The sequence below is a fragment of the Cervus canadensis genome, chromosome 8 (genome assembly GCF_019320065.1).
Source record: "Cervus canadensis isolate Bull #8, Minnesota chromosome 8, ASM1932006v1, whole genome shotgun sequence".
Lineage (NCBI taxonomy): Eukaryota > Metazoa > Chordata > Mammalia > Artiodactyla > Cervidae > Cervus > Cervus canadensis.
This window is the reverse complement of record NC_057393.1, coordinates 5,422,914-5,443,473: the sequence shown is the minus strand read 5'-3', so window position 1 is coordinate 5,443,473 and position 20,560 is coordinate 5,422,914. Positions and strand designations below refer to the sequence as shown.

The 20,560-nt window shown below is 43.1% G+C and overlaps 1 protein-coding gene across 2 annotated transcripts in view; it reads left to right on the top strand.

Annotated features, from left to right (window-relative positions):
* Positions 1–20,560, top strand: part of DOCK1 (dedicator of cytokinesis 1) — a 546,616-nt gene that overhangs the window by 325,729 nt on the left and 200,327 nt on the right. For both annotated transcript variants that reach the window (XM_043475106.1, XM_043475105.1), the window contains exon 28: positions 9,380–9,481. In XM_043475106.1, the coding sequence (XP_043331041.1) occupies positions 9,380–9,481 (102 nt within the window). The remainder of the gene's footprint in view (positions 1–9,379; positions 9,482–20,560) is intronic.

The following is a 20,560-nucleotide window of genomic DNA, read 5'->3' as shown; positions in this document are numbered from 1 at the left end:
CAAAATACATGAATGGAGAGACCAAAGCAAAGGTGAGAAAATCTTCCTTGTATCTGTTTCACGAATCTACAGAGAAAGAATAATTTCACAAGGATCATGGAATTTGGAAGGGGTTTTCCAAGTAGGTTATTATCATTTTAAATCTGAGGGTTTACAAGGGCTTGACTTGTCCTAAGAATTAGGTGCCTCCTTCACTGTCCTGTCCATGATCAATTCCTAGTCCATGCTTGCAACTATTTGTGCATTTCTTTTTTCATAATTTTTATTTATTTTGCTGTGTCTTAATTTCGGCATGCAGGACCTTTAGTTGCAGCATGTGGGATCTAGTTCCCTGACTCAGGAATGAACCCAGGCTCCCAGCATTGGGAGCTTGGAGTATTAACCCCTGGACCTCTTCTTTTGTTCGTGAATGTTTGAGAATTATTGTTCTATCTGTAATATTCCAAAATCTCACACATGTGAGTCTTGATTGTGTTTGACCCTCAGTGGGCCCTTTCATTTTGGATATGCTTGTCATTTTAGAATAATTATCTTACATTGTTTAGTTAATTAATTTATATTTAAGGATTTTTGACAGCTTTGTTGAGATCTAATTTTTATGCCATAAGATTCATCTATTTAATGTAAGAATATAAGGTTTTAACTATAGGCACATGATCCATTTTAGAATATTGTTGTCACTCACAAAGGAAACCCATACCCAATGGCAGCTGCTCTCCATTCTCCCCTTAAACTTCCAGCTCTTGGCAATCCCAAGTCTCACTTTACGTTTTTATGGGCTTGCCGGTCCTGGACACTGTCTAGAAATGAAGTCAGGCAAAATACAGTCATCTGTGACTAACCTGTCAATTTCTGCAAAGCAGCCAGCTGGAATTTTGATAGGAATTGAGTTGAATCTGTACCTCAATTTGGGGAGTATAGCCATTTTGACAATATTAAGTCTTCTAATCCATGAACATGGGGTATCTTTCTATTTATTTCAGTCCTCTTTAATTTCTTTTAGAGTACCTTCTGGTTTTGGGGGTCCAAGTGTTATACAATTTTGTTTAAGTTATTCTTAAGTTTGTTTTGATGCTTTAATAAAAGGAATTTTTCCCCTAAATTTTATTTTCGGATTATTCATTGCTAGTATATAGAAAAATAATTGAGTTTTGTAATTTGATCCTGTGTCCTGAAATCTGTGAAGTCATTTAGTAGTTCTTATAATCCTTTAATGAGTCTTCTATCATTTTGTAAAAATACTTTTGTCTCTCTATTTTCTGTGTTCTTTCTGCAATGTCTTTTTATTCAATATTGACTCCTGAATGGATTCTCTGATGATTTTATTCTCTGTGTGTATCTTGTTCTACTGAAGGATTTCATTAATTGTATATTCCAAAACTTCTATTAAGATGTTTATTTCTGCTAATAAAACTGAAGCATTCCATAATCATTTCATTGTATCTGTCCCTTTTTTTTCTTTTTATCATATTATATTCTTGTTTTATGGATATCATCTCTTATCTACTTGAAGATAGTAATGATAGTTCTTTGAATTTTCTTATGTTTTCTCAATATTCTTTCATTCCTCTGGCTTCTGTTTTTGCTTGCTCTGGCCTCCTTTATTAATGTCTGGTCAGTTTTTCTCCTGAGGACTGCAGTCGTGATCAGACCCTCTGTTCCCCCTGCATGCACAGACCTTGAAGGCTCTGGGCTTCACTGCATGAGGAACCCATGTGGACAGGGCCTCATGTTGTCAGAACCTCGATGGGAAGTTAGTGGGTATTCTCTTGGGCTGGTCAGTTTCTCCAGAGAGGATTCTTCTAGTTGCCTGTTCCAGTTTGCTATGGGGCTTAAGTGCTGGCTGCTTATCCTTGCTGCTTTGCTGGAAGCCGAGCTGAGCAGAGCAACGTGGGCACTTAGAATGATCGGCTTCCCATCACTGGACAGTCTCAGCCAAGTGGTCCTGCCCCACTGTCTCTTCTGTTTTCTCAGGACGGTAAACACATGCTTCCCTGCTGGGAGTGAGCTGGTCCCCTTAGGTGACCTGCTGGAGTGGACATATTGGCCAGGTTTTAAAGACATCAGGGCTTTTGATTTCCAGTTGACACGTAGCCTCGCTCTCTGAGTAACTGGCAGCTCCAGTTTCTGAGACTTTCCAGGACTCTCTGCCCAGAATCAACAGGATTCTTGATAGATATTCACTCCCTTCCTGCTTCCAGCACAGCCAGTAACCATTCCCGCATCTGCTTGTCAGCTTCCAGAATTCCCTCCTCTGTGGTTCTGTCTCTCTTCTTCTCTTGGTCTTTGTGCATTTGTGAATTTTAGAAACATTATTGTCAGTTTAATGTGAGGAAACAGATGAGTTTGTGTTTACGGTTGTTTTTAATTTGTTATGTGGATGCCCCCTATGTGTATTTTTCACAAACATCATCTCTACAGAGGTTATGGAGGATGCTTTGGGCCAGTGAATGACATGTTGAGATATTCTTTGTGTTATCTGTCTGGACTCCCTGTTTTTCTCTCTTAAGTTTCCTTATAACAAATAGAACCTTTAAACATTTCACCATTGGCTTTCCCTCTTGAAAACAGAAATCCTTGTGTTCTCTAGGGCTTCTCCTTATTTGTCCAGGAACTTACCTGTATGGGGATTTATTTCATATCACCCCTGCCTTTGAAAGGAAATCAACCTGTATATTCACTGGAAGGACTGATGCTGAAGCTGAAGCTCCAATACTTTGGCCCCCTGATGCAAAGAATCCATCTCTTTGGAAAAGACCCTGATGCTGGGAAAGATTGAAGTCGAAAGAAGTGGGTGGCAGAAGATGAGATTGTTGGATAGCATCACCGACTCAATGGACGTGAATTTGAGCCAACTCCAGGAGAGAGTGGACTGAGGAGCCTGGCGTACTGCAGTCCATGGGGTCACAAAGAGTCAGATGTGACTTAGCGAACAACAACAACAATTGCCTTTGAAACAGAGCACTCGACTCTCAACTACGTTCCCTCTTCCAAATCCTAGTCCTCATAATGCTGCCGTGCAGTATTGATTCTTTGGCTGAAATGCTCCCCAGTATGGAAGTCATCTAGAATCCACCAAGTGGTACCTCTTCCCACCTTTGCTGCAATTCTTGCCCTGTGTCCTTTAGCAGTATCATTGGAGGATTACTTTTTCTTCAACTTTTGATGGTAATTATGAAGTGGATTTGTTTTCATCGATATATTTGAAATGAAATATATAAATGAGAATTCCTCTTTAAAGCACTTGCTTTCATGAAAACACATTAAAAATTTTTGACATGTCATCACTGGCCACCAAGAAGTGTAATCCCTGATATAAATAGTAGATTCTCCTCTTATTCAAGCCTGGAGCCTACCCTCCAGACCACATGTCCCTGGGGCTCTGTCTGCACCTCCAACAGCTTGTGCGGTTTGGAGCTCCCCCAAATCCCTCGGCGTTTAGAGCACTTGGAAGAGACAGAATTTCTGCCTGTGCTGCGGGCCCCATGCACATGTGAGATCCAGGGGTGTATGAAGCGTTCTGGACTGTGGATGGCATTGTGAAGAGCAATGTCAAACTTCAGTCTCTGAGCCTCATGACTCAGCCCTGATGGCTTTACCTGAAAGAGGCGCCCCGTCACAGCTCAGGACTGTGAATACACATCCTTGGGATTTTTCCTTCTAATTCATGTACGCAGTCTTGGACCCTAGACTAGGCGAAGATGGCAAAGATACCATTGACAAGAACTCACCCTAAGTCATCATTCCTCAAACTCTGGCCTTTGTTAGAAAGCTTTTGTCTCTGCAGCCCACTGGGGCTTCGTGCACTCGCTGGCCCGCCCCACCCTGCCCGCTCTCCCCCAGCGGCGCTGCGTTCTCCTGTTCTCCAGCCCACCTGGCCACCTGCTTAGAGCGCGGGTGTTCCAGACTGAAAGTGGAGGAGGGCCAGGAGAGAGCTCCAGGGGAGCACAGGAGCAAGTTCAGTCCAAGGCTTGAGAAGCAGTGACCTAGTCCACGTGGGCAGAGGGTGCCCCAGGAAAGGGCTTTTTGAGAATATGGCAATCCCTAAGGACACTGAGGGTCAGGGGGAGAAAGTGGAGATCTCAACTGTCCATCTAACGACCACCTTTTTTTAGGATTTATTTTTTACTTGGAGGATCATCGCTTGACCGTGCTGTGCCGGTCTCTGCCTTGGAGAATGTGAATCAGCCATAAGCACACCTACGTCCCCTCCCTCCTGAGCCCCCTCCCACCCTCCACCCCGTCCCGCCGTGGAGGCTGTCACAGAGCCCTGGGTTGCGCTCCCTTCCTTATACAGCAAATCCCCACCCGCTATCTGTTTGACGTTTGATGGTGTGTATATGTCAATGCTACTCTCTCAGTTCTTGTCCCACCTTTTAAAATGCTAATATATTTTCCAGTTTTGAAAGTAATCTGGACTCATCCTCCCGCCCTCATGACTATGTGGTGTCTTTTCTTTGAATTGTTTCCTCTTTTTATTTTTTCCTGTGCTATATTTTTTGTTTTGCTGAAAACTATCAGTACCATGATTACGTCTGATTTTCATCTTTGAGCATTTTCTTGTGCTATTTAAAACAGTTCATATTTTCATGATTATTGTTTGATGGTTGCATAATATTTCATCAAAAAACTATAGTATGTTTATGTGAATTAGCAAATAAAAAAATGAACTTCAGGTAAACAACAAATCATTTCCTTAGTATATGAATGTCACGTGCAAAATTTCCAATGCAATCTTTGGGACATATTTTTCTGAGATTCAAATTGAGCTGGGCATCCTGTATTTTACCTTGCAATCTTACAAACTGTCATATTACTTATACAGTTCCTAGCTGTTGAACACTGAGATGTCTTCAGAGATGCAATGGCCATCTTTGGGCATAAAGTTTCTGATTCTGAATTACTTCCTTAGGTGGCTTGTGAGAGTTCGAATTACCCTGAGGAGATGAGTATTTTTTTCCAAGACTTTTTAAACCTATTGCCAAATCGCTTTTTAAAAAGGTTATAGCAATTTATGCTCCCACCAGTGGTGTCTAAGAGTGCTCATCCCCTGCGCCCTTGCTAACATTATCATCACTTAAATACTCCTCTGCTATTTTGGCAGGCAAATAATGATATACCATTTTCATCTCTGATTGCTAATGAAGTTCACATTTTTTTGTTTATGAGGCTTCCATGTCCTGATTTTTAAAAGTTCTGCCACCGCCTCCTGACTTCTCTGTCCCTATTTTGCATTGCTTTGAAGTCATAAGGAATATGTCTTACTTTTATTTATTTGTTTATTTTTACTCAGCCACTGGGACTAGAACCCGACCCCCAGGCTCAGCTTCCAGGAGGAATTCTGTACAATCAATCACCCCCAGCCTACCTGTCCACCCACCCGTTGTCTAAACTAAAAGCGTCCTATGACTTCTAAATGCATTTCCAGTGAATCAGTGGCCAGGCATTAGACAGTAGTTTTCTTCTGAGCCTGCAGAGTAAGTTTTGTGTCACAGCTCGCCCCATTTCTGTTTCTGGTGTGTGATTGGTTTCAAACACAGCTTCCATAAATGCTGCTTTCCATCTACCCTTAGAAACCCACCGCTCTTCCACTGAGTTCACGTAGGCGGTCATGCTCCATGGTGTCCGCCATGTTTCTTCTCTAAAGATGCTGGCCCCCTCGCACGGGACACCATTCCCAAGGAAAGAGGGAGCCTTTCTGTGAAACTTGACAGGTATATTACCTCTTTCTGGTAAAATGCTGGTGGGGTCCAGCATTTCTGCTTAGGATAGGACTGAAATAGAAAGATTTGCTTCCTCTAAGCAAGACTGAACAGTACCAATTGCTTCCATGACGTTTCCTTAAGTTAAGTAGGGAGTGCCTTGTATCTGCTGGTCTTTTGACCTCTAACTCAAGTTGATGACCTGCCTCTGTCCTCCCATTAGTCCCCGTCGCTTAGACAAGAGGCCATTTGGTTGCTGTCTCTGTGACGTTCTTATGCATGTACAAACCTCCTGATCAGCCACTGAAGCCTTCCCAGGATTCGCTTTATGGAAATTGCCATGTTCTCTTCAGGTTTACATTTTCTGCATCACGTTGGTTCCCCCGGCCTTTGCCTTGCATGAATTTTTCAGCATTACGTGGCAGTCTGCTACCTAAACTGAGTGTGTCCACATCACCCGTTTGAGTATCTGGCCAGACTCTGGATGTTCTATGTGTGTGTGTTGTTTTATCATGGATATTACTCCCTACGCATGTTCTTCGCCTTTTCAAGACTGCTCTGGGGTCTTCTTTCTACTTTGAACTTCACATTTAAAGTGCAGGATGTGAGTCCATTGCTCTGAATTATACGTGGCTGGCTTCGTGATTTCAGTGACTGTACTGTGGAGTCCCGAATCTTTAACCCTCTGACCTGCAGAAAATTAATTTGAACCCCTGGCAGGTGACCCTTCTTGTTCCAGACAAGCTCCTTGTCTGGGCGGGAGGTGTCCAGGTCATAGCCAGCTGGGTCAGGGGAGACTTGGGGACACTGTCTATGGCCACCTTTTCCATTTCTGCATGATCTTCCCAATTTTCTCTAATGACTGCAGAAGTATGAGAAAGTGAATCTCTGTTTCAGGTTGGCCATTAGCAGTGACCTCAAATTTCTCAGAAAAATAATTAAAATGCCCATCTGGATAACTGGAAAATTAGCCCAGCTCCTCAGCACTTGCCTCATAGGTGGCATTCTGGGTTCACAGCTGGGTTTCCATATTTTCATTGAGAGGGGAGCACTTTTCTGCCTCAGTTTTACTGCCTATAATATGGGAACAAGAAGAGAATCTGTGGTGTGATTGAATGAGGCCTTGTTTCTAATGGCCCCAGCATGGTGCTTGACACATGGTAATCAATTAACATGTAAAATGATGAAGACTGTTATCCAAAAGATGGCTTTCATCAAGAATAAAGAAGATACAAAGGCAGCTTATCTTGTGCTCAACAAGATGCTAACTACCTACATATTTCAAAAGTTCATCTTCATAAATGGACATCTTGCCATTTTACAGATCATTCCTCCAGTGGAAAACAAGCATTATTTAAGCTCTTTCCCTGAACACCAACTTGGAATCTAAATTTCAGCAATTATCGTCATTCACAAATAATTTACAGTTCTGGGCAAATGGAAGATACCATATTATCATTATTTTATTTGTCTGACTTACATAATGCATTCCCTGAGGACTCATGTGGAAGCATATATGTATATTACAGATATAAAATGGCTCAGAAAAAAATAGTGGACTTTGATATTTCACTACAGAGCATGCATTCTAAATTCATACAAGAGATATCCAGGCATTCAAATATATTGCTTGTAAAAGTAGAATTAGTGAAAGAATACAATCTGTGAACTCATTTAACAAGGCAAAATTAGGGCATGTCTCAGAGTATGTCTCATCCTATAATTTTACCAGACTCATACTGCTTTAATGGGAGAAAACATAGGTCCTATATTTCTTGCAATGTCATTACTTTAGGGAAAAATATTTAAAAGCAAAGAAGGGTGTTAGGATGCTGTTAGCCATGAACCTCAGAAATGATATATTGCAATTAATGGCAACAAGACAGTTTAACCCCCTGCCTAGTCACTAGACCAAATGTGCCTTGGTGTGTCTGCACACACACAGAGGTACACAGACCCACACATGCAAACACGTCCACACTTCCGCTGGTCAGTGCTCTGGTCCCGTCCTTTCTCCGTGTCTTGGTTTCCTTTGGTGGTTTCTTTTTTTCCCCTTCTTTCCCTTTCCTTCCAGCTCTGTCTGTTGTGAGAAATTCCTGCCTCTCCCACTTTACATTCTGATGAGGCTGCATTCCTCCCCACATGCTTCTCCTGGAGGAGAATTGGACCATAACTCATTGTGGAGTCACTGGTGATTGCCTCCAAATTGGCCAAGGGGGATACAGGCAGATTTGAGAAATAAAAGGCCTTTCTTTGCCACAGCCCAGGAGGAGGTGCTGCACGCACACTTGGCCTGATAATCAGGGCAGCGACTGTCCGGAGAGCACAAAACAGAAGTGGCAGTGATCTCAGTCCTGTCTCCCATTTGCACAGATTTAATGCAGAAAACCTTTCAAGCTTGTTTCTTCCAGACTGGACAGTCATGTATCAGCAAGCATTTAATGGAGTCAGAGAGACAGAACTGTAGCAAAAGAGAAGATGCTGAGGCTGGAGTGACTGGTCACCTAGCTGGCCAGCCTCAATCGTGGTGTCTCTTTGATGGGCTGTGACCCCAGACTCTTGGTTCACATCAATTCTCCTCCCCTCCCCCGACCAGAGTTTTTATTTTTATTTTTTATCATGGTAGAGGTCACATACTGTTTTACTATAGTTAACTGTACAGTTCAGTGGCACTAAGCAGCTCTCACCATCCTCCTCCACTTCTCAAATTTTTCACCTTCCTAAACTGAAAGTGTCCCCGTTAAACACTAACTCCCCCTCCCCACTCTGCACCCCCAAAACCCCCAGCCCCTGGTACATCTACCAGTGTACTTTCTGACTATGAATCAGACTATTCTAGATTAAGTAGAATCATATAAGTGGAATCAGACAGTATTTGTCTGCACCTAATGTATATTTGAATGCATTTTTAAGGATTGGGATTAACATGCACACACCGTTATGTATAAACTGGCTTCCCTGGTGGCTCAGCTGGAAAAGAATCCGCCTGCAGTGCGGGAGACCCCGGTTAGATTCCTGGGTCAGGAAGATCTGCTGGAGAAGGGATAGGCCACCACTCCAGCATTCTTGGGCTTCCCTGGTGGCTCAGCTGGAAAAGAATCTGCCTGCAATGCCGGAGACCTGGGTTCGATCCCTGAGTGGGGAAGATCCCTTGGAGAAGGGATAGGCTACCCACTCCAGCATTCTGGCCTGGAGAATTCCATGGACTGTATAGCCCATGGGGTCGCAAAGAGTCAGATACCTCTGAGCAACTTTTACTTTCACATGTATAAAATAGATAACTAATGAGAACCTAGTGTTATAGCTGCTGCTGCTGCAAAGCTTCCGTCGTGTCTGACTCTGTGCGACCCCATAGACCGCAGCCCACCAGGCTCCCCCACCCCTGGGATTCTCCAGGCAAGAACACTGGAGTGGGCCACCATTTCCTTCTCCAAGGCATGAAAGTGAAAAGTGAAAGTGAGGTCACTCGGTCGTGTCCGACTCTTAGCGACCCTGTGGACTGCAGCCCACCAGGCTGCTCCGTCCATGAGACTTTCCAGGCAAGAGGACTGGAGTGGGGGCCACTGCCTTCTCTGCTCTTACAGTGGAGGAGAAGCAAGAGAAGGTCCTGTCAGTTTATAGCAACTTTTGGGTGTCGTTCTCTGCTTGTGTAACTGTAACTTATGATTTGTCTGCAGGGAAATTTCGTGGCCTGTATGACAGCTATTCTACGACAGATGGAAGACTATCATTATGCCCATTTGATCAAGACTTTTGGGAAGATGAGGACCGATGTGGTGGTGAGTGTGACTCTACCTTTTCATATAACCTTGTTTTAAGGTCAGCATTTTAGGCAAAATGCTGATATCAACATTTCCATTTTCAATATGATTTTAGATTTGCCTCCACTTGACTTCAGAAGCCCAGGGATGGTCTAGGTAAAGGTGTGTTTGTAAGAAGATGAAGGTCCTATTTAAAATGGATAACCAACAAGGACCTACCGCATAACACATGGGTCTCTGCTCAGTGCTGTGTGGCAGCCTGGATGGGAGGGGAGTTTGGAGAATGGATAACACACGTGTTTATGTACGGCTGAATCCCTTCTGAAACTGCCGCAACATTGTTAATGAGCTATACCCCAATACAAAATACAAAGTTTAAAATTAAAAAGAGAGAGAGAGAAGATAAGCTTCCCGAGATAGGCTCACTCCTTGTACTGACCTGGAGAGTGACCCAGGGTGTCAGCCCAGAAAAATCCTTTTTCTGTTCTTCCCTCTCCCATGCTTTGGGGTCATGATAAATTTGGAAATGTTACCACGGAGAGTCTACCATTAGCTCCTGTTTATTTATCGATTGACGCTCGATAGCAGAAGCCAAGGAGAATTTTCAGCCTTAAATTGTGCTCCGTTATTAATTAGCTCTCATCATGGGGACTCATTAGCATTTCTGGAAATAATTCTCTAGTCATCTTCAGTGAGACTGTGATACAACTTAATTAGGAGAAGTACAATCGAGAGGAACGGATCCTTAGAGGCACCGTCCCTGACAAGCTGACATCGCAGGGCCATATGGCAGATGTCCTCTGAGAAGCCACCGCCAGTGCGTCTGCAGAGTTGCCAAGTAGATGGCCACCCTCCACTCCCGTGTCTCGGAACACCGATTCCATTTCTGAGGCCCCTAGATTCCTACAGACCACAGGAAGCTCTTCTAGTGTTTCCAAAACAATATTGATTGCACTTGACATCAGTCTTATTAAGGGATGGTCAGAAGACAAGGCATTTAAGAATTTTTTCAAAGGATTAATTCTAATTAAAAAAAAAAGCTACCTCACTAATCGCTGACATTATATATGGGTATGTTTATGCATATGTGTGAATGCATATGTATATTTAAGTTTGTATATGTAATATTTAATGATAAAATAGATAATAATTAACAGATGGATTTAAATTTCTAAAGATACACAAATGGATTTATACCTTAAAATCATAGCAATTTTCCTTCCATCAAAGTCAAGGGGGACTTCCCTGTGGTCCAGTGGTTAAGACTTCGCCTTCCAATGCAGGGGGTGTGGGTTTGATCCCTGGTCGGAAACCTGAGGTCCCACATGTCACATGGCCAAAAAAACTGAAACACAAAATAGAAACAATATTGTTAACAAATTCAATAAACACTTTAAAAATGATCCACATCAGAAAAAAAAAATCTTACAAAGGAGTCAAGGAGCAAGAATGTGTATGTGATGGTGTGTCTATATGTTTAGTTTTTGTGTAATATTAATGAGCAGTTTAATGTAGGGCTATTCTCAGGTTTTTGTGTAATATTAAGGAGCAGTGTAATTTAGGACTCTTCTCACGCATGTAACATATCACATGTGATGTTATCATGGGATTCTTCAGCAGGCATGTCACAGTGAAGTCCAATTTGCCATGTGAAACATTTCATGCCTCCTGTTTGACCACTGGAAGGATCAGCTCAGTTCAGTTCAGTCACTCAGTTGTGTCCGACTCTTGTGACCCCATGGACTGCAGCACTCCAGGCTTCCCTGTCCATCACCATCTCCCGGAGTTCACCCAAACTCATGTCCATTGAGTTGGTGATGCCTTCCAATCATCTCATCCTCTGTCATCCCCTTCTCCTCCTACCTTCAGTCTTTCCCAGCATCAGGGTCTTTTGAAATGAGTCAGCTCGTCACATCAGGTGGCCAAAGTATTGGAGTTTCAGCTTCAACATCAGTCCTTCCAATGAACACCCAGGACTGATCTCCTTTAGGATGGACTGGTTGAATCTCCTTGCAGTCCAAGGGACTCTCAAGAGTCTTCTCCAACACCACAGTTCAAAAGCGTCAATTCTTCAGTGCTCAGCTTTCTTCATCGTCCAACTCTCACATCCATACATGACCACTGGAAAAACCATAGCCTTGACTAGACGGACCTTTGCTGGCAAAGTAATGTCTCTGCTTTTTAATATGCTGTCTAGATTGGTCATAACTTTCCTTCCGTGGAGTAAGCATCTTTTAACTTCATGGCTGCAGTCACCATCTGCAGTGATTTTGGAGCCCCCAAAAATAAAGTCAGCCACTGTTTCCACTGTTTCCCCATCTATTTGCCATAAACTGATGGGACTGTATGCCATGATCTTAGTTTTCTGAATGTGAGCTTTAAGGCAGTTGTAGCTAAATCTACATGCGCAATTTCCTAGACAGTGGTTCAGGCTGAAGGATAAACTTTTCAGAAGGAGAAGCATTACCCATGCTGAAAACTCAGGGCTCCAATAGATCATTTGTCCTTTACAGATTAGTCACGTGATCAAAATCATATGATTCATGCAAACTGTTAAAAATATTTAATCCAAATTATTCAAGTGTACTGTGGATAGGGAAGCTTCAGGATATCATGAAAAAGTGATTTTACAAAATGGTGTTTAAAAATGACTGTAACTAGTTTGCATTCCCACACTGTTGGTGGGAATGCAAACTAGTACAGCCGCTATGGAAAACAGTGTGGAGATTCCTTAAAAAACTGGAAATAGAACTGCCATATGACCCAGCAATCCCACTTCTGGGCATACACACTGAGGAAACCAGATCTGAAAGAGACACGTGCACCCCAATGTTCATCGCAAGCACTGGTTTTAATAGCCAGGAACATGGAAGCAACCTAGATGCCCATCAGCAGATGAATGGATAAGGAAGCTGTGGTACATTATACACCATGGAATATTACTCAGCCCATTAAAAAGAATTTCATTTGAAACCAGTCCTAATGAGATGGATGAAGCTGGAGCCCATTATACAGAGGGAAGTAAGCCAGAAAGATAAAGAACATTACAGCATACTAACACATATATATGGAATTTAGAAAGTTGGAATAACGATAACCCTATGCAAAAAACAGAAAAAGAGACACAGAAATACAGAACAGACTTTTGAAACTCTGTGGGAGAATGTGAGGGGGGTGGATTTTTCAAAAGAACAGCAATGTATATCTATCTATGGTGAACAGATCACAGCAGCCCCATCCAGTGGGTGCATGAGACAGTGGCTCGGCCAGGTCACTGGGAAGACCCCAGAGGGAATCGGGTGGAGAGGGGAGGTGGGAGGGGATCGGGATGGGAATACATGTAATCCATGGCTGATTCATATCATGTATGACAAAACCCCTGGAAAAAAAAAAAAAAAAAAAAAAAAAAAAAAAAAAACCAAAAAAAAAAAAAAAAATTTCCCCTTGATATATGGATTATTTCAAACTGAAAACAGTCAAGGTCCAAAAGACTCAGGAAGAAACTTAGACCTTCCCCCTAACTGCCTAAGGAACGAAGATAGAGGACCTGTTCCAAGAAGGGAGATATTACCACAGATAACTCTTGTACCAAATAGTTGTTAGCTGCTCAGCTGTGTCCCACTCTCTGTAACCCCATGGACTGTAGCCCGCCAGGGTCATCTGTCCATGGAATTCTCCAAGCAAGAATACTCGAGTGGGTTGCCATGCCCTCCCCCAGGGGATCTTCCCAAAATTACATGTGGAATCTAGTAAAGTCTGTTAAAATTCCTGTGTCTGACTGTCTCTGCAAGGCCCAGAAAACATTTGTTTACAAAGCATTTACTTTTCCATTTCCGTGACAACTGCCTTTCTTCTTTCGCGGTCTCAAACCACTATTCCCAACATCTTTTTGCCTTTAGCTGAAGATGATATTTAAGGTGAGAATTTCAGCCATATTGACAAGTTACTCAGTTTTCTGAGGTCTCTCCCATGTTTACATGGTTTTAAACTTTTGTTTGATTTTCTTTCGCTAATCTTTCTCATGTCAGTTTAATTCTTAGACCAGGCAGAAGAATCTAGAAGGGTAGAGGAAAATTTCTTCCTTCCTGACACAATGCAAAATAAATTGAAGAAAAGTATTCTATATTTATTAATACCAAAAGTCAAAATAAATGTTTGTCTGGAGTCAACTTAATATTTAGAGCTTATCTAGGACAGAGGAGCATGGTAGGTTCCTACAGTCCATGGGGTCTCAAAGAGTCGGACACGACTAAGGGACTTCACTCACTCACTCACTCACACAGAAAATAAAATATTGGCTATAAAATGACAAATATTTCCTTACCTAGTACCCTGGAATATTTAGTCAAGAAGGGAGAAATAATCTTATGAGAATAATACACTACTTGAACATGTTAAAAAAAAAAAAAGACTGTAACTTCCTGAATTCCAAGCATGTACCCTCTCTCCTTGCAGGAAGCAGATCATCAGATACTTGTTATGTGTTGTGGCCCTGATTTCCCAAAGGAGTTTATTTCTGTAGACACAGTGGTTCAGAGCATCAATTATTTGCGAACAATTTGATTTCCATTATGAAATGCCATTTGTGGTTTGGATATCACGAATTCATACTGCAAGGATTGTAAACCTTTTTTATTGTTGTTAATCTGTCAGAACCTTTGTAAAATGGGTTCCTGTCTGTTAACTATCCGTAGAGAGGATTTGAGTATTTTTCTACTTGGACAACTGCTCACAAAAACAAAAGAGTATTTTGTGTTAAATAATCGGAAGTTAATCAGCACTGCAATGTGCAAAGAGCCTCAACTCTTTTCTTAAGTCTACTTCCTTGTTAAAAATGCTACCTTAGGTTTTCAAATTTAGCCCTTTTTTGGATGAATGAGTCATTCTCAAACAAAATTGCAGCTTTGATCAACATCAAAGTCATGAGCCTCAGAACTGTTACTTTTACGGCCTACCAGATGGCCCCTTGGGCCCCCAGACCTGTGAGAGGGTGGAACATAGCTGAAATGGAAAGACTTAAGCCAGTAAAGAAAGAGGATGGACATTTCAGCTCAAAATTGTCATAATAGAGGCAGTCCCTTTAGGATGGGCAGCCATGAGGGGTCTTTAAGTTCTTCTTCTGCATTGGAGATGCTGGTCTGAAGATGCAGATGCTGGGTCCTGGGTCCAAGGCACAGAGTCAGGACCACAAGTGGAGAACTTGCTCAGTGTCCATTGTAAGATCGAGGTGATGAAGAGTACTCTGGACCTCCTGGGGCAGACTGTTCTCTTGACACGTGTCCCAGATTCCCGCTAAGTGGCCCTAAGGGAATGTCTGTGGTGTGACTGAGTGAGTAAGGACTTATTCACAGACGTTGCGGGTAGAAGTGATGCTTGTCAGTTACAGGTTGAGAGAATCCAAGATACAGGACCGTGAAGGTTCAGAGAACCAGCCTACAGGGACCTTCTCATCTCCGAGGAGGACCCAGGGGCAGCCACAGTCTGCCATGTGCTCCTCCTCCTTCCCGTGGCCTCTCCCAGTTCTGTCCTCTCGTAGGTTACCCAGGGAAGCCCGGCCAGGCAGCCCTCTGAGATCTCAGGGCCCTCTTCCTGAAATGCCTCCTGTCTCCATCTGTCCAACCTCTTCTGAGAACCCCTCCTGACGCCTGCCTTGGTCTCACCTGGTAGATATCGCCTGTTGCCCCTTCTTTGTTTCTTGTCCGTCCCCATCAACCACCAGCCTGTGTCGCCGTGGTCCAGGGTGACTTCTCAACTGATGGAAAGCGGTGATGATGCTCACAGGGATTATGAAAGCAAGGATGTTCGCTGTGTGACTGTCCTTGCCTAGTAAGCCTTCTGCTCTTGGGCAGGCCTGGTCTTAAAGGCCCTGAGTTCCATGTGAAAATATCCACCAAAGTGTGATTTGCAAGCCTGTGTAGAGACTGTCACGAGTGGGCAGAGGAGCCTGGCGGTGGGCATCTGTTTCTTTATCCCTGTGACCTTTCCTCAGAGATGAAGTCTATTGACGACTTTCTACCCTGGATGCTGAGTCCAAGGGTGCGAAATCCTTTTACACTGAGTTCACTCACAAGCTGCTTAGTGAAGAGCAACTGTGTTAACACAGTGGAGGTAATGACAGCCGCAGTGCAGACACGTCTTGCTCTGAGGCCCCCGGTGTAGTGGAGAGCATCACAGTTTAGCAGGGAGTCTGTCAGACAACCCAGGTTATCCATGCTCCAAAAGAATGGTCATTGTCAATCAGCCACACTGGGCTGAGTCAGGTGGATGGGAAGTCTTTAAAAAAAAAAAATTTACAAATATTTTTTTCTTTATATTTGACTGTGTTGAGGCTTAGTTGTGGCACGTGAGCTCAATGGTTACAAGCTTAGTAATTAATGGCGGTGCGTGGACTTGTTTGCCCCTTGGTATGTGGGGTCTTTGCTCCTCGACTTGAGGAATTGAACCCACGTCCCCTGCGTTGGAAGGCAGATTCTTAAACGCTGGACCACCAGGGAAGTCCTAGAAAAGGCTTTAAGAAAAAAAAAATTATTCATTTGACTGTGTCTGGTCTTAGCTGCCAGGGTTTTCCCTCGTGGCCCAAGGACTCTCTAGTTATGCTGCCCAGGCTCAGCAGCTGAGGCTCCTGGGCTGAGTCCCTACCCAGCACGTGGGATCATAGTTCCCTGGCCAGGATGAATCAGTGTGCCCTGCATTGCATGGTCCACTCCCCTTCCTACTGGACCACCAGGGAAGCCTTCAGAAGCCTTTTTTGCAAAAGAGAGGATTGTGGAATGTGTGGGAAGAGGAGAAAGAGTGCTGTAGGTGGGGGAGAACGAGGGTGGTGGGCCTTGAGAGGCGCTGGGGTGTCCAACTGCACAGGTCCCCAGAGGTCATGCAAAGAGGTTTTGTGTCTTTCTGTTTCTCTGATCTCTGTTTCTGTGCCATTCAGTTCAGTTCAGTTCAGTCACCGAGTCGTGTCCAACTCTGCAACCCCATGGATTGCACCACGCCAGGCTTCTCTGTCCAGCACCAACTCCTGGATTTTTCTCAAACTGATGTCTTTCAAGTTGGTGATGCCATCCAACCATCTCATCCTCTGTCATCGCCTTCTCCTCCTGCCTTCAATCTTTCCTAGCATCAAGGTCTTTTCCAGTGAGTCAGCTCTTTGCATCAGGTGCCCAAAGTATTGGAGCTTCAGCTTCAGCATCAGTTCTTCCAAAGAGTATTCAGGACTGATTTCCTTTAGGATTGACTGGTTTGATCCCCTTGCAGTCCAAGGGACTCTCAAGAGTCTTCTCCAACGCCATAGTTCAAAAGTATTCTTTGGTGCTCAGCTTTCTTTATGGTCCATCTCTCGCATCCTTACATGACTACTGGGAAAACCATAGCCTTGACTAGATGGACCTTTGTTGGCAAAGTAATGTCTCTGCTTTTTAATATGCTGTCTAGGTTGGTCATAGCTTTTCTTCCAAGGAGCAAGCATCTTTTAATTTCATGGCTGCAGTCACCATCTGCAGTGATTTTGGAGCCCAAGAAAGTAAAGTCTATCACTGTTTCCATTTATTCCCCATCTATTTGCCATGAAGTAATGGGATCAGATGCCATGATCTTCATTTTCTGAATGTTGAGTTTTAAGCTTTTTCACTCTCCTCTTTCACTTTCATCAAGAGGCTCTTTATATCCTTTTCACTTTCTGCCGTAAGTGTGGTGTCATCTGCGTATCTGAGGTTATTGGTATTTCTCCTGGCAATATTGATTTCAGCTTGTGCTTCATCCAGCCGAGCATTTCGCATGATGTACTCTGCATATCATTAAATAAGCAGGGTGACAATATACAGCCTTGACATATTCCTTTCCCAATTTGGAACCAGTCTGTTGTTCCATAACTGTCTCTAACTGTTGCTTCTTGACCTGCATACAGGTTTCTCACGAGGCAGGTCAGGTGGCCTGGTATTCCCAGCTCCTTAAGAATTTTCCAGTTTGTTGTGATCCACACAGTCAAAGGCTTTAGAATAGTCCAGTGAAGCAGAAGTAGATATTTTCCTGGAATTCTCTTGCTTTTTATATGATCCAACAGATGTTGGCAATTTAATCTCTGGTTCCTCTGCCTTTTCTAACATGAACATCTGGAAGTTCTCTGTTCAGATACTGTTGAAACCTAGCTTTGAGAATTTTGAGCATTACTTTGCTAGCATGTGAGATGAATGTGATTGTGCGGGAGTTGGAACATTTTTTGACATTGCCTGTCTTTGGGATTGGAATGAAAACTGACCTTTCTATTCCTGTCGCCACTGCTGAGTTTTCTAAATTTGTTGGCATATTGAGTGTAGCACTTTCATAGCATCATCTCTTAGGACTTGAAATAACTCAGCTGGAATTCCATCACCTCCACTAGCTTTTTCATAGTGACGCTTCCTAAGACCCATTTTACCTAACACTCCAGGGTGTCTGCCTCTAGGTGAGTGGTCATACCATCGTTGTTATCTGGGTCATTAAGATCTTTTTTTTGTACAGTTCTTCTGTGTATTCTTGCCACCTCTTCTTAATATCTTCTGCTTCTGTTACATCCATACCATTTCTATCCTTTGTTGAGCCCATCTTTGCATGAAATGTTCCCTTGGTATCTCTAATTTTCTTGAAGAGATCTCTAGTCTTTCCCATTCTATTGTTTTCCTCTATTTCTTTGCATTGATCACTTAGGAAGAAGTTCTTATCTCTTCTTGCTGTTCTTTGGAACTCTGCATTCAAATGGGTATATCTTTCCTTTTCTCCTTTGCCTCTTGCTTCTCTTCTTTTCTCAGATCTTTGTAAGGCCTACTCAGATAACACTTTGCCTTTTTGCATTTCTTTTTCTTGGGGATGGTTTTGATCATGGCCTCCTGTACAGGGTTATGAACCTCTGTCTATGTCATTGGTTTACTATTTTTCCCCTAATTATTTTAAAGCATATATTTTTTTGAGTAAAATTTTGTTTTGAGAGAATTGTAGAGGCACACGCAGCTGTAAAAAAATGATACAGAGCATTTTTGTTTGCTTTACTCAGTTTGTCCCCATGGTAGCCTCTTGCTGATCTATAGAAGTGTATCAAAAACAGAATGTTGATGGTGATACCGTCCACTGATCTCATATTGAGTGTCCCCATTTGGCTTGCAAGCTTCCCTCTATTTATCATTAAAAATGTCAAGCATACAGAAAAGCTGAAAGGATAGCTCAATGAAAACCATTATTCCTATCATTTGACTTCATCGGTTGCAAGCATTCTGCCATATTGGCCTCTCTGTCTATCTCTAGTGGGCTTCCCTGGCTGCTCAGATGGTAAAGAACCCGCCTGCAAAGCGGGGAGTCCCAGGTTCGACCCCTGGCTCAGGAAGATTACCTAGAGAAGGGAATGGCACCCCACTTCAGTATTCCTGCCTGGAGGATTCCAGGGACAGAGGAGTCAGGCCGGCTCAAGTCCACGGGGCTGCGATGAGTCTGGCAAGACGGAGCGACTAACCACTCAGTTACTTACTTATGTACCTCTAGATATCTTTTTCTGTTAATATGTAGCGAAATCCTGTCAGAATGTGAGAAACATGTAAGTGGTTCAGCAGACAGCCCTCAAGGATGAGTACAGTGTCCAGTGGCTTCATTGTTCTTCCAGAACATTACTGTCATCTCTTCACACGATCTACATTCAGATTCTCCCTCGATTCTCCCAATCTCTGTTGTCTTTCATTGCAGGCTTTCTCAAATCTGCATCTAGTCCAGATTCGCTCATTGTATTTGCTTATTTCTCATTAATCTCTATTTTTTTTTCTAAAATAAGTTCACCGCCTTGTTTTTCCTTCCCTTTCATGGCATTGCTTTTTAAAATTCAATTTCATTTTTATTTTTTTTTTTTGCTTTTGAACAGATAGAGCCATTAGCTTTGCAGACTTCACCCGCACCATCCCCCCTCTTCCCCCCGCCCCAATTCTGTAATTTTTGATTGCCACCTTGCGTGCAGATTTGTTTCTTCAAATCCATATGACCCACGAACTGGAAAGTGAAAGTGTTAGTCACTCAGTCACGTCCTACTCTTTTTGACCCCGTGGACTGTAGCCTGCCAGGCTCCTCTGTCCATGGAATTCTCTAGGCAAGAAAACTGAATTGGGTAGCCCTTCCCTTCTCTAGGGGATTGTCCCGACCTAGGGATTAAAGCCAAGTCTCCCACGTTGCAGGTGAACTCTTTAGCATCTGAGCCACCAGGGAAGCCCTCCACAAACTGGAAGCTTGATCTGAAGTTCAAGTTCACCTTTTGGCAAGCGGAAGAGAGGTTGTGGTTAAGCATGCCCTGTTATGTCTGTCGGGAGGCTAAGAATTCCAGGCTGACCACTACTGATGATAATAGGTTTGATCACTTGGTCGAAAAGGAATGACATCTGGATCTCTCTGTTGTGAGATACGTGGCCCTTAAGGGTCATCGTGAAACTTTGGATAATACTCTGGTGTCCACAGGAAATTGCCAGAGGTCTTATCCTCTAGCAGTTTTTCATCAGTTGAGTTTAGCATCTATTGATGGTCCTTGTCTGAAATAGTTATTTATTTCTTTGACTTAAGAGAAGCGTGTCTTCCTCCTTCTGAGGATTAAGACCCTTTGGCTTTTCCCTAAGAACATCTGGAAGCCACTGAGGATGTAGGTTCAGTGGAAGATTGGGAAAGTGTTGTTGCCTTGATCACATTTGAAGAGGTCACTCTGAATGAAGTGTGGGGATCAAGACAGACTAGAATGGTCATAGGTAGATGGGCTAGGCTTCCCCTCTGGGAGTCCTGGTGAAAAATGATGACCAATTTTCCAAGTGGGTGGGGCCAGAGATGGACAGAAGCAGATGGTTTTATAACAAGAAGACTTTGCCTATGGAATGCATTGATGGCTCTTATTAAAGCTGTTCCCTTATTATATGGAACATCCTGTGTACAATCTAACTAAAAATGCAGTAGGAATGGGTTGATATAAAATGATGAAATTTTCACAAAACGTGTATTAAATCCTCCAACTCCTCTTGTCAACTTGGAGATGGCAGTTGTGATAGCCTGTTCAGCCTCATAAGCCATTCCGGCAAATGCAGTGGTGGGGACCACCGCCATGGCTGGTAA